The sequence below is a fragment of the Lissotriton helveticus genome, chromosome 5_1 (genome assembly GCF_964261635.1).
Source record: "Lissotriton helveticus chromosome 5_1, aLisHel1.1, whole genome shotgun sequence".
Taxonomy (NCBI): domain Eukaryota; kingdom Metazoa; phylum Chordata; class Amphibia; order Caudata; family Salamandridae; genus Lissotriton; species Lissotriton helveticus.
This window is the reverse complement of record NC_136065.1, coordinates 650,914,186-650,928,113: the sequence shown is the minus strand read 5'-3', so window position 1 is coordinate 650,928,113 and position 13,928 is coordinate 650,914,186. Positions and strand designations below refer to the sequence as shown.

Genomic DNA, 13,928 nt, shown 5'->3' with positions numbered 1-13,928 from the left:
GGGAGGTCCCATTAACTGTGTAAGAATAATGTTTAAGTTCCACACTGGTGAAGGTGGCGTTCTGGGAGGGATTATTCTTTTGAGTCCTACCAGAAAGCTTTTATAGCAGGTACTCTAAACAGCGATAGATGTTGTCTATTTTGTAAATATGCTGCAATGGCAGCAAGGTGTAGTCTGATAGACGTGTAAGCTAAATTACACTTTTGCAGGTGTAATAGGTATCCTATGATGTGTTGAATAGACACATCTAAAGGATTTATGTGGTTGTTTTGACAGTATATTACAAATTGTTTCTACTTAACAGCATAACATGCTCTAGTAGTGGGACGTCTGGCTTCTTTAATAACGTTCATGCATTCTGAAGGAAGGTTGAGGTAACCAAACTATGACTTCAGGAGCCAGATCGCTATGTTGAGCTGAGCTGGGTCCGGGTGTCTGATCTCTCCATGGTTCTGTGTAAAGAGACGTGGAGATAGGCTTAGTTTTTGGTGTGGTACCACAGATAGTTACAGCAGTGTGGTGTACCACGGTTGTCTGGCCCAAGTTGGAGCTACTAGAATGAGTGTTAGGGAATGTTGCTGTAGCTTGCGTATCACTAATGGAAGTAGTGGGAGAGGAGGATAAGCGTACGCAAATTTTCCGGACCAGTTCATCCATATCGCATTGCCTTTGGACAGCGGGTGCGGATATCTGGCGGCGAAGTTTGGGCATTTTGCGTTTTCGTGGGTTGCGAAGAGGTCTATCTGAGGTTGTCCCCACATTTGAAAGAACGGTTGAGGAACTTGTGGATGAAGTTCCCACTCGTGGATCTGCTGTGTCTGTCGACTTAGCAGATCTGCCATGGTGTTTTGTTCTCCTGGAACGTGTCTTCCTAAGAGGAAGATTTTTAGTGGTATAGCCCATCTCCATATCTGCTGTGCTAACTGAGAGAGCTCCAGAGAGTGTGTTCCCTCTTGTTTGTTTATGTAGTACATGGCTGTCATATTGTCTGTGCGGACTAAGATAGCTTTGCCTGATACTTGTTTTTGGAATGCTTTTAGAGCTAGAAAAACAGCTAGTAACTCCAAGTGGTTGATGTGGAGTAACTTTTGTTGCAGTGTCCACCTGCCTTGCATGGTGTGATGCAGTAGGTGAGCTCCCCAGCCAGAGAGCGATGCATCGTCCGCTGTCAGGATTATCTGAGGAACTGGCTCTAGGAACGGTCAGCCCTATGAAAGGTTTTTGGTGCTCCACCATTGCAGAGAGCGATGAGCCCGACTGTCTACCAACACTAGGTCTGTTAATTGACCACGAGCCTGGTTCCATAGGCGTGCTAGGCACTCTTGAAGTGGACGCATTTGCAGTCTTGCGTGAGGTACTATAAATATGCAAGATGCCATCATTCATATGAGCTGCATGAACACTCAAGCTGGAAGCGAGTGTTGCAGTTTGAAATTTGTTAGGAGAGTTTGTACACTTGTTATCCTGTTTGGAGAGGGATAGGCTAGTGTTAGTTGGGTGTTTATTGTAGCGCCGAGATATTGGTGTATGTGTGAGGGTTGCAGATGTGACTTGGTGTGATTTACTGTGAATCCCAAGTCGTGAAGCAGTTGAATAGTAGCGTGAGTGTGTTGTACACACTGGTTGTATGAGCTGGCTTTTATGAGCCAGTCGTCTAGGTATGGGAAGACGTGAATATGTTGTCTTCTTAAATGTGCTGTTACTACTGCTAGGCATTTGGTAAACACCCTTGGCGCTGTTGTGACTCCGAATGGGAGCACTTTGAACTGGTAGTGTTGCCCGTCTAGCACAAATCTGATATATTTTCTGTGCGCTGTGTTGATGGGAATGTGGAAGTAGGTGTCCTTGAAATCTAAAGTGACAAGGAAGTCGTTTTGTAACAGGAGTGGAAGGACTTGTTGGAGTGTGACCATATGAAAATGATCCGACTGTATTTGAATGTTTAGAGGTCTGAGGTCTAGGATAGGTCTTAGAGATCCGTCCTTCTTTGGGATTAGAAAATATAGGGAGTATACTCCTTTGTTTTGCTGATGCTTTGGGACTATTTCTATTGCATTTTTCTGCAGGAGGGATATTACTTCGTGTCTGGGCAGTGTTAAATGTTCTTGTGACATTGGACGCTGCTTGGGTGGTATGTTTGGGGGGTGGATGTTAGTTCTAGACAGTAACCTGATTGAATTATTTGAAGCACCCACCTGTCTGATGTGATGGTTTCCCAGGTTATTGTTGTAGTCTTCCCCCGACAGGAGTGGAATGGGACGGGGGAAGGGGAGTCATTGGGCAGGGGTAGAGGCATAGCGGGAGTTGTTGTTTTTACCTCTGCTTTTATTATTGTTACCCCTGTAACCTCCCCTTTGGTAGCCCTTACTATAGGTGGATTGTGTAGGGGCTTTGTATGAGGCAGAAGGTGTGTCCGAAGAGTATCCACTGGTGGCGCCTCGATAAGATGAGCGGCGAAATGAACGTCTGGGAGCCTGCGACTGCAGGGCTCCCATAGATTTGGCTATATCTGTATCCTTTTTCATTTTTTCAAGTGATACATCTACATTGGGTCCGAATAAGTGTTGCTCATTGAAGGGTTGATTAAGTATAGCACTTTGGACTTCAGGTTTGAACCCTGATATGCGTAGCCAGGCATGTCTACGTAATAAAACACTGGTGTTAACTGCCCTGGAGGCGGTGTCAGCTGCATCAAGTGCACACCGAATAGAGGTGTTCGTAATATTTTTCCCCCCTGGGATAAGCTCATTTGCTCTATCTTTGTATTTATCAGGGAGGTGCCGCATTAGTGATTCTAATTCGTCATAATGTGCCCTGTCATATCTGACCAATAATGCTTGTGTATTGGCAATACGCCACATGTTTGCTGCTTGAGACGCAGTTCTTTTCCCCGATGCGTCATGCAGCTTAGACTCTTTATCTGTTGGGGGAGCTTCACCTGATGTTTGTGAGTTTGCTCTCTTGCGTGCGTTGGAAACTACAAGTGAGTCTAGTGGTACGGGGCCTTTAATATATGCTGGGTCTGAAGGGGCAGCTTTATATTTGTTCTCAATTCGAGGGTTAATGACCCGAGTGCTGACTGGGTCCTTGAAGACTTCAGGAGCATGCTTAATCACTCCTTTTAAGCATTGGTAAAATGGATGAGGACCTTTGTGCATTATCGAAGGTATCCATAAAGTCTTCATCTACAGGGTCTGTATGCATATCTACTCCGTGATATTGCGCGGCTCTGTGTATCAACTGATTAAAACCTACAGTATCTTCTGGTGGGGAAGGCCTTGAGGGGTATATGTCATCTTGAGGGACATTTGGGACGTCTGGGGTGTTATAATCATCCCACGGGTGTTATATTCATCCCACGGGTCAGGTGAGCCTGGAGGAATAGATGGATCATCTATGTTAGCCCCTATATCATCAGAGCTATCATCCCTATAGTCATCGTCTGGTATGATAGAGGATGTAGGGGAATGTTGTGCTAGGGGAGCAGGTGGTGATGTTATATGCGGAGGAGGAGGGGAAGGAAGTCTTAAAGGCGAGGTAACCATTTCCTTTTTCTTTGAATGAGGAGCTGGTGCTGGTGTATCCAGTGGTCGCTTTTTTTAAGCTAAAGTTAGCTGCCCAGTGATTGGGTCTTTAGCTAGAGTCTTTTGTGCAGGGTCTGGATAAAATAAGTCCTCTGCAGGAGGACGATCTTTTGGTGCGAAAGGAGGTTTCGGCACCGAAGCGGTTTCTTTTGGTTTTTTGGCAATGTCCTTAACCGGAGAAGCAGAAGTCTTTTTCGGCTCCGAAGATATTTTCGGCTCCAATGTTTTTTTCGGCTCCGGTATATTTTTTGGATCCAATGGTTTTTTCGGTTCCGGTGGTCTTTTCGAATCCGAAGCGGGTTTGCTTGGTTCCGACCTGGGTTTCGGTGCCGAAGGGGTAGCGGTAGGCTTTGGCGCCAGTGGTGTTGTCTTTTCGGTGCAGGTAGGTGTGTGCCTGCACTGTGGGAGGGCCGACTCGAGCCCGAGTTGCCTGAAGGCTTACTTAGCTTCTTAGCCGGGCCCGAAGGTGGGGCAGTAGAAGCAGTGTGTCGGTGTGCACCCGAGCCCGAGGGCGAGGGTGTGACCGGGGCCACCTTTGGATGTGTCGAGGAAGGGTCAGGGTCGACGGTCTTACTTACGACTCGCTGTGCTGGAGTGATGTCCTCAACTTCTGAATCTTCTGCCTCGGAGTTGCTGTCGACGTTGTGTTGTGTCTGGGCAGGTGTTATTGCCACAAGAAAGGCTGTCTTGATGGTAAGGAACCGGAGTGGACACTTGTGGGGAGGCTCAAAGGGCGTGCACATAAAGGAAAGTGAGGACGAGACTGAGGTCCCACTGGGGTATAACAAAAGGAGTGGAAGAAAACGTATGTTGCAAACCTCTCAAAAGCCTATGAACAATAGGGGATTGGAAAGGGGAAGGTTGGTCAGGCAACCGAAGAATAGCAGAGATTGCAGACTTGTACCCCTTAACAGTGCCCAGAGCAGAGCCCTGCTGGGCAAGGGGAAGAACAAACAGGAGCACATGCGAAATGGGAGCAGAAAGGGGATCAATGTTTCTTTCTTAATACCATGCCACAAATTTAGCCAAACTGCTGACGTAAACTGTCTTGGTAGAGGACGCCTAGCTGCCAAAGTAAAATTACAGACTTCGGGCAGAAGGTCGAAGGTGATCAACTGTCACTGTTCAATCTCTACACAAGAAGACAGAGCATTAACAGGTTTGGGTGGAGAACCCTCCCTTGCTGCTGTGGCAGAATATCCTCCCAAAGGGGTAGCCTGATTGGAGGGCCAATGGCTATGCTCAACAGCTTATGATACCAGACTCTCCATGCCCTATTCGGAGCCACAAGGATTACTTGGGGCCAGTCGTTCTGGATCTTCTTGAGAACTCTGGATAGGGGTGCTATGGGCATACAGGAGCAATAATCGTCCAAACAATGGCTCTTGAACACTACACATACACACCTTAAATTGAACACCCATCAAAGTGCATCATGCATTCAAGAAGAATTGAAGAAAAAGAAACAGATAAAGTAAGGCCTGAAAAAACCATAATATTAAAGAAAATCTTGTACAATGTATAAATAGTTTTAATCGTACTCAAAAACCTTATTAAAACAGTTACACTCCTACAAAATACAAAACACAGAACAAATCGAAAAATCAAACAAACAATGGCAGAGAAAAATATTTCAAAGACAATCAACACAGAAAATAATCAAAGTATTAATGTCCTCAATGATTTAGGCCATGTTGGAAGCATCAACGGCGTTTCAACCCCAGATGGTTTTCAGGGTCATCATCAGGACTAGAAGCTTCAGGAGTGGGAAGCAACCACTTAGCATCAATTTCTTAAAAAGCTGTTTGGCATGAAGCTCCTCCTTAACTTCCACACAGAAAGGTATCTTTGTTATACATGAACAAGAGGGCCCAAGAGCTAAAGTTGCAAAATTCACTGAACTGAGTATCAAATCCTCAGAGGGGGGCATCCAAAAAGCCAGTGAAATGGAATTCAGACTTGAAAAAAGCTCAACAGAACATCCGAGCTCTCCATAGAAAATTTTAATTGAGAAAGACTAGGCGTGAAGTTTCCGTCATGCTGCGACCGGCAGGAAATGCCGCGGTGATACATGCAGGAGGTCTGAGCTCCCTTTGAGATGAAACGTGCCTCTGAGCGAGAGCTGCCTTGGAAACTTCAGCGTGCAAGACTGCTGATATATCGCGTTGTCGTCGGTGGCAAACAGATCTAACCAAGGCTCTCCCAACTGCTGAACGAGACCTTGCATCACTTCTAGATGGAGATGCCATTTGTGATCTGCTAGGCATCATCGGCTGAGTTAGTCCACTCTGGCATTCAGAGAAACTGCCAGGTGTTGATCTAGCCATGTCCAGAGACACAGGGACTCTTAACAAAGGTTTCAGCACCCCATCCCGCCCTGCTTGTTGCAGTACCACATGGCGGTGGTGTTGTCTGTGAACATTTGCATTAACTTTCCCTGGATGAAGGGGTACAAATACCTTCAATGCCAATGAGATTGCTCGGCGCTCCAACAGGTTGATATGAAGTCTGGATGTTACTGGAGACCACAGTCCTCTGATCTCTACCTCTCTCAGATGGCCACCCTATCCCAGGAGTGACGCATCTGTCACTACTGTCAGATTTGATTGGGGGAAGGGAAAGGGGTTTGTCGCTGACCAAATCTCGGTTCGTTAGCCACCACTGCAGGTCTTTTGCAGTTCCCTCCGAGATCCGAACCATGTCAGAGAGATTCTCCTGATTCTGCAGCCACTGGAACTTCAGGTCCCACTGCAGAGACCGCATATGAAAACGGGCATGTGTCGAAAGCAGGTTGCAAAAGGCCACGAGGCCCAGCAGCCCCAGAGTCAGTCTCTCAGAAATCCAGGAAAGAGACTGATAAATCAGTATCACAGCTTGAATATCCTGGACTCGTCGTCCAGAAGGATAGGCCGGAAACTGCTCTGTTTCCAGATCAGCTCCGATGAAGAAGGAGTCAGGTGTCACTTCGGTACATGGGTATTGAGCCTCAGCGAACGTAGGAAGTCTGCCGTAGTCTGGAAGTGGGAGACGAGGGCCTGGGGCAAGTCCGCCTTCAACAGCCAGTCTTCGAGATTGAGGAAGACTGGCACCCCTGATCTCTGCAGATGAGCTGCAACCACCGCCATCACCTTGATAAACACCTGAGGGCGCTGGTGAGACCAAAAAAGAGCACAGACAACTAAAAATGCTTCTGGACCACTGTGAACCACAGGTAACCTCTGTGGGCAGGCAGGACGGGAAAATAGAAGTATACATCTTGCAAGTCCAACCCTAGAATCCAGTCTCTAGGGTCCAGGGCAGACAGGGAACGACCTAGAGCGAGCCTCTTGTATTTCTCTTTTTTGAGGAAGAAATTGAGAGAGAGTAGGACGAGGATAGAATGATGGCATCTGTTCTTATTGGGCATCAGAAAGTAGAGGGACCAGCAACCATAACCTAATCCTGGTGCTGGCACTCTCTCTATGTCTTCTTTGGCCAAAAGAGCCATCATTGCTGGCAGAGAAGAGACAGGTGGTCCTCTGTCAGCCTGTCGTGAGTTGGTGGCATGGAGGATGGGGTAGTCTTGAAGGGGATGGGGCAGCCCCTTCGGACAATCTGCAAAACTCACCTGTCTGAGGTTAAGGACTACCAGAGGGGCAGGGCATGGCGAATCCTGCCGCCTACTGGGTGCCCGGCGCAGGTGATAGCGAATCCTGCAACTTACTAAGTGCCCGGGCAGACTAGGAGGGTTTGGAGGCTGTGGTTGAAGAGGGGTTGCTGGACTAACCAGACTGCTGGCCACCTGATCCCACTGGGCTGGGAGGAACCACATCCGCGGCCACCCAGAGGCTGGAAAGCTTGCATGCCGAGCTGGATGGACAGGTAAAGATGCGGTTGCATGCCAATTCTGTGGACTTGAAGGGAGCGAAAGGCAGACTGAGGGTGTAGAGGAGCCATGGAAAGGACCAGGCCGTAGCTCTGTTGTCTTTAAAGTGCTCCAGCACAAAATCTGCCTTGTCTTCGTAGAGATGGGAGCCATCAAAGGGCATGCTCATTAGTAAGGACTGGACATCCCCGGAAAAGCCAGCCGTCCTCAACCAGGTGTGACGCTGCAGGGCCACTATTGACAAAAATGCTCTGACTAGTGAGTCGGTGGTGTAGAGTCCACAACCGGTGAACTTCGCTCCATCCCTCCCTTCGGCAACAGCCTGGGAGAGCACGACCTTACCTCCTCCTGGACCGTTTGCAGCACCTGGGCAACCTTATCCCGCAGGTCATAGGAATAGCGGCCCAAGAGGCATGCAGTGTACCCAGACCGCAGTTCCAGGCTGGTGGGAGAAAACAACGTCTTTCCAAGATTGTGCCGCCTCTTGGATGTCAGGGGGTGCAATAGGGAATGTGCCAGGATTTACATGGAACGTGGAGGTTTAGGCCACCAAGCTCTCCGGGTAGGGTGTTAGGTGAGGAAATTTAGGTCCCTTAGAGCAGGGCATTGGGCAATCGTTCTGTTCACAAGAGCTCCTCTGCTGGGCTTGGAACAAGCCCCATGTAGAATGTCTATAAGTGCCTCATTGGAAGGGAGAAGCGGTTCTGATGGGGACACTCCCGGTTGAAGCACTTCTGTCAAGACATTAGTCTTGACTGCCATCGAGGGCAAGCTAAGGCCCTTCACACCACCATTGCGAAAGAAGCCCTCGCCTTCGTAGCCACAGTAGGGAGAGAAAGTATGCCAGTATCTGGAGAAGTATCCAGTCCACTGGCTTCACCCACATCCTCAGCCTAGTCCAGTTGCTCTTCATAATGCTGGTAATATTCAGGGTCCAGGCTGTAGGGTTAGGGCTCAGGGTCTAGCCTGGAAGACATGGCTCCAGTCGGCACTGGAGCCGGCGTCGGATGACACCCATCCAGAACCCCGTCGAGTCGGGAAGGAGAATGGGGATGCCGCTGCCAGTGGGTGCCAGGAGTGTCGGCCTCGGGGAAGGTTGATGTGCTACAACAGGCAAAGATCTGGATCCATCTGAGGATCCTTGGGGCCGACTTTCACCGGAGTCACCGATGTAGATCCAGTAGGGGCCCCTCGCAAACCAGTGGGGCCCAGAGGTGTGTCGGAGGGAATGGGCCACCAAAAGATGAGGTGCATGGCCTCATAAAAACCCTCTCAATTGGGCGAGGGTCCCTGCCGCTCCCAGAAACACAGACTCAGCCAGGCCTCCAGTGGCAATATTCCCTCGTCTTGTCAGCCAACAGATGAAGAGAAGTCGAAGCATTCTTTGACTTATTCTTGTGGGACTTGGACTTACCCGAATGGCTTGATGATTTTGAATGCAATGACGACCTCAGGCTCTGCGACCGCCTCCAGGAGCTTCCTCTCGACCAGGACCATTAATGTCACAGCGTCGCACGTCCAGTCACCATAAGCTTGAGGGATGCACTCCCTCAAGGCATTCTGTGCATGGCGTGGCAGTAGGAGAAGCCTTTCAGGTCGTGATCCCTCTCAAGGCACCAAAGGCGTACAAGGTGTGGGTCAGTCACCGAAATATGTTGGTGACAGGCGCCACAGGGCTTGAAGCTGTTCTTCTTGGATGACACCCCTGCCACACTGGGACGTAAACCTCAAAAAAGACTGACATAATGCCCAAAAAACTAGTCAAAAAATGACCACAGGGTAGCTCTTGCCGGATCTGCGCTGGCTGCCACAGAAAGAAAACAACTGACATCAGTGCGCCTTTGTCCCCATACATTACTCCTAGCTGATGACAATCTGCTGTATGCCAGACAGTAACAGTCAGTGCTTTGCTTGTAACATAACAAGTGTGGGTCCCAAATGCACTGCTCAAAAGATGGTGGCCAGTGTTATTATATGTCTCCATGCCTAATACGAAGGCTGTGTAGAACTGAATCCACCTCATGCCTCTTTAATCTAATACCAAACACTCACTGCTCCATTAACACACTCTTGCAGGGTCCTGCTTTCTCCCTTGTTGAAATGTTTTCCATCTTCTCTTCCTTCTTCTTTCCTCGATGTGTTTTTTTCCTCTCTCTTGCATTGTCTGAATACAGAAAAATAAGTGGCGGTGGACCCCACAAGTCCCATAAATGAGGGCCGGTGGGTTCCACTGCCGACCACTGACTCAAATTAAGCATTGGCTGTGTGATTTCAACACTGTTGAGGCATTTCAGTGTGTGTGGTGTGATTTTAACACTCTTAAGGCATCTTAATGTGTGTTTGTAATTTGTCCCATACCTTTTTCACTAGGTAGGTTGCTATGTTGATGTTATCCATGTCCACAGCAAGGTGGAGAGGGGTCCGTCCACTCTTGCGTTCTGCTGCATTTACATTGGCTCCCTTCCCCACCAGTAGGTTTAGGATGTCCAGACATTTCTCATTCTTGGTTTTCAGAGCCCAATGTACAGGGAACAAACCTGGAAGAACACAATTCATAGTTAAAATGTATGCACATACATGCATACATACATACATACACACACTCTCTTAAACAAATGTCTGGAGTTGTAGTGCTTCTACTGCTATGCAGAGGATGCCTAGACAATGTCATGTTATTCTAAACAGTCTTGGCAGTTGTTCCTACTGTTTTCATCCAAAATGTGGCATCCAGAAATGAGCATCTAATTTTGGTGGTGAACCATGAAATTGAGCAATTCACTTTATGACGAGAAGAAGTTGCCCTGGATAGCACAACAAACAGCTAAGATGCAACTGGTGTTTGCCACATACCATGATAATTGGGCTCGTTCAGAAGGTACATGTTGGAAACATTTAGGTATTTCAGAAGGATTTTTAGCATCTCATCATCTCCTGCCTGAACAGCCAAATGCAACACTGAGTTTCCTGAGCGATCAAGAAGGGTGGGGTCAGCACCAGCCTGCAGAAGGAACTCCACCAACCTCTTCTGCTGCGTGATTACTCCAAGGTGAAGAGGGGTCTGTGAATGTTAAAATACAGATTATTAACACTGACACTGGAAACTTCAACAGGATGGTCTGTGGATTTTGTCAACAGAATGGGAACAAGACATGCAGGAAACCAGAGGGAGTAAAAACACTAGGACCAGAGTTTAGGAATGGAATCAGACATGGCTGAAGTGGATAATGTAACAATACAGTAAACAAAGCAGGAACTGAAACAGGCAGGGTGTAGAGCTGACACAGAATGGAAGGACAGATAAGGTGATCAGAAAGAGGAATCAAAGGGAGCGAGAATGATATGAAGGAAAGTATAATTTACTTGAGAGAGCTTAATGCAAATAGTATGATAAAGGAAGAAGGAAAAAAGGGATAAGAAGAAATGTATGAAGACCAAGCAGGAAAGTCCATCAAGTCTTTTCTGGTACTGTAGCTACTTCATTGTACGTCTCACCCACAGCTCAACTGATACAATTCAAAAGCAGCACTGAAACAGAACTCACAGTACAACATTGGTGATGACACGCCTGGCAGGGTGACACTGTCAGCGAACGCAAGCATATACCACATATCTCCCTTCTTTAACAAACTAAAATGAGCAACCCCGACAAGATCCTGAAGCCTGAAGGAATTAACTGAAAAATCAAAAACCCCATCAAGCACAGCAGGGTACTAATACATACTAAAGTATAAAACAGGAAACTTTCGATCCTTGTTTTACCAAGGGTAATTTTTTAATGTGGAAGGGCCTGATTGTGATCCTGGCAGATGGGTTACTCCGCCACAACGGTGACAGGTATCCCGTTCGCCAAAATATAAATCCTTTAGGATATAATGGGATTTATATTTCGGTGGACCAGGATATCCATCATCGTTGTGATGGAGTAACTTGTCCGTCAAGATCCAAATCAGGCTTTAAGTCACCAGCCTTTACACATGGTTCACACACAGCCTTGCATACATCATAAATCGCCTTGCTTTGAGCTATCCAAGCCATTTTGTTTGCAGAAATCTCTCCTGTGTTCCACAACACACTCTCATCCTTTCCACTCTTCTGCTAACCAGAAAACAGTATTTGCCTCTCTTCCTAGTAACATTTCAAATGGGGTGTTCCCTGTGGTTACATGGAGTGTCGTTCTACAAGCCGCCAACCATTTCATGAGCTCCTCAATGCAGGATTAGCTTGAAATTTTTGGCAGTTGACTAGATAACATTGTTGTTCAATTAAGACGCTCAAAAAGGACATTAGGATGCTAAATATACCGCAATTTGTGAATTAATGCTTAACCTTTATTTTTGCCTCTACATTTTAGATTACTTGGGGACCACTGTTCATAAATATGGAATAAGGTAGCCCTTCTCTGCTGAAAGTTTTATCCAGAAATTTTACAACAGGTTTGGTCCCAATATTGGAAACCACTTCAATTTCAAAGATTTGAAAAAATATTCATCAAAATCAATATGTACACAGACGACTTCCCACTGTGCATGGGTCCAATTATGTCAAAGGCCAAGTCTTGCCGTGGCCTACTAAGAAACTTTCTGCACGTCATAGGTGGTGTCTTGATTGACCTCACTTTGTCACTCATGGCACAGTCAGTGCAATCCCTAGGGCTCCACTGCCAGCAAAAGCAAGCAGATACTACGAAAGGGTAAGGCAGAAAAGATTCAACATGGGTTTAAGGAGGAATGAGAAAAAGTGTATCAATACAAAATAATAGAAACATAGTTGCAGGAGGGGGCATAAAGAGAATGGCTCAAAGAGAAGATAGGTGGTATCCACAAACATGAAAAGAGGAAGCAGTACGTAGGTGACCAGTGCGAAGAGATGAACCATTGACAGATGTTCACCTCAAACGGAGGATAAAACAAGGCTAGATTATTGTCCTTCCTATATAAAATATGGCTAATCGTGCTCTGTCAATGAACATAAAAACAGGCAAGAACAACAAGAAAACAGGTCGGAATAAAATATAGCAAAAAGGAAAAGGATAGGAAAATAGCACCAGGGAAGGTGTCAGGGCAGGGCTGTGCCAGATCACAAACTGAAACCAACTAGCCTCTCATGAGAAGTTTGAAAGTGTACAACCCAGACAGCATTACAATTCAGGAAGCACACACAAGGAGAAAGGAAAAGCAACAACAGTAAGAGATCTAGTCTACTAAAGCTAAAGAAAGTAAAGTCAAATCTAGGATTCAAGTTCAAATCTCAAAATATGCAAAAGATCGACTACAGGGATCACCTCATTTTCCTCAGCTGCAGCTAAGTGCAAAAAGGGTTTGTGAAAAACATTCCCTTACTTAACTTCAATGTCACTTTACAGTACTAGCACATCTGGAATTTTTCAATGAGGGGAAGAGGCACTATTTTTTCTTACAAACAAGTTTTTTTCTAAAAAGGGGGGACACCCCCTAGTCTCAGAACATTACGACCCCCGCGACCACGTTTTTTGGGTTGATATTACTAGAACGGAGTTATGCTTTCCCCCAACATGGGTTGCTTTATAGCTTTAAAAAAAAATGGCAAAGATTCTGTTCAGATGTTTTTCTGCTTGTGCTTACAGGTGCATTACATTATGGTAATTCACGAAAGTTCTTCAGAAAATCTCCAGGAGGTTCTGACTGAGAAGCATTAACTTTATTTTGTTGAACCAGGATAACATCAATACTGATGGGACGTAAAGCAGCTGACAAATATTGGTGGGAAAACTGATTTTTTTACAAGGAACAAACATCTCACACATGCGCTGACTCCTTTTACCAGACGAATCATAGTTAAAGTCTGCACCAAAGTGGTGAACTCCAGCACACCACATACAGACAGCCAACATCAAGTCCTGCTGTGAAGTGTGCCACTCCTGCAACATTGATACAGACTATCTCAAGACCAGAAAGCACATGGAAAAGGAAACATTATGATGGTCCTTCTCTGGCTATTTACCGAGGATCAAGAATCCCACCCCCCTTTAAAGCCAGCAAATGAGGTCTCTCTTTCTCACCCAGGTGTAACCCGAGGATCCTTCGTGTAAGATGGCTCCTCATCTAGCTTTCCCTGAATTGATCCACATATCTTCATTACCCCCTCTCTTTCAGCACACTCATAACATCAGTCCCCTTAGCAGGACTTTCTGGCTCTCATATTACTTCACCACTCTTACAACACAGTACATACTTTGTAGTCTGTTTTCCACTTTACAAGAACCCCTAAATGTACTCCCACCAGAAGAGGGGTCTGACAACTGAGGAAGAGGTGTAGTAAACTTTTGCAAACGTGACTGGATTTTAAAGCTCAGACCACGCAGAGAACAAAGCATATTTTTCTGCACAAATGAAACATGTAGGCAATAACACGAAAAAAAATGAGAAGAGGAAAGAATAGTATCAAAAGCGTGATTAATAGAGTCAAGGTTCCTTCACTCTGAAGTTACTGCTGGCATGCAT

At 46.4% G+C, this 13,928-nt stretch overlaps 1 protein-coding gene across 2 annotated transcripts in view; it reads right to left on the bottom strand.

Annotated features, from left to right (window-relative positions):
* The window catches only part of NFKB2 (nuclear factor kappa B subunit 2), a 192,656-nt gene that overhangs the window by 53,334 nt on the left and 125,394 nt on the right, over window positions 1-13,928 (bottom strand). For both annotated transcript variants that reach the window (XM_078643046.1, XM_078643047.1), the window contains 2 exons: window positions 10,300-10,507; window positions 9,808-9,986 (listed from right to left, as the gene is read on the bottom strand). In XM_078643046.1, coding sequence (XP_078499172.1) covers window positions 9,808-9,986; window positions 10,300-10,507 — 387 coding nt within the window. The remainder of the gene's footprint in view (window positions 1-9,807; window positions 9,987-10,299; window positions 10,508-13,928) is intronic.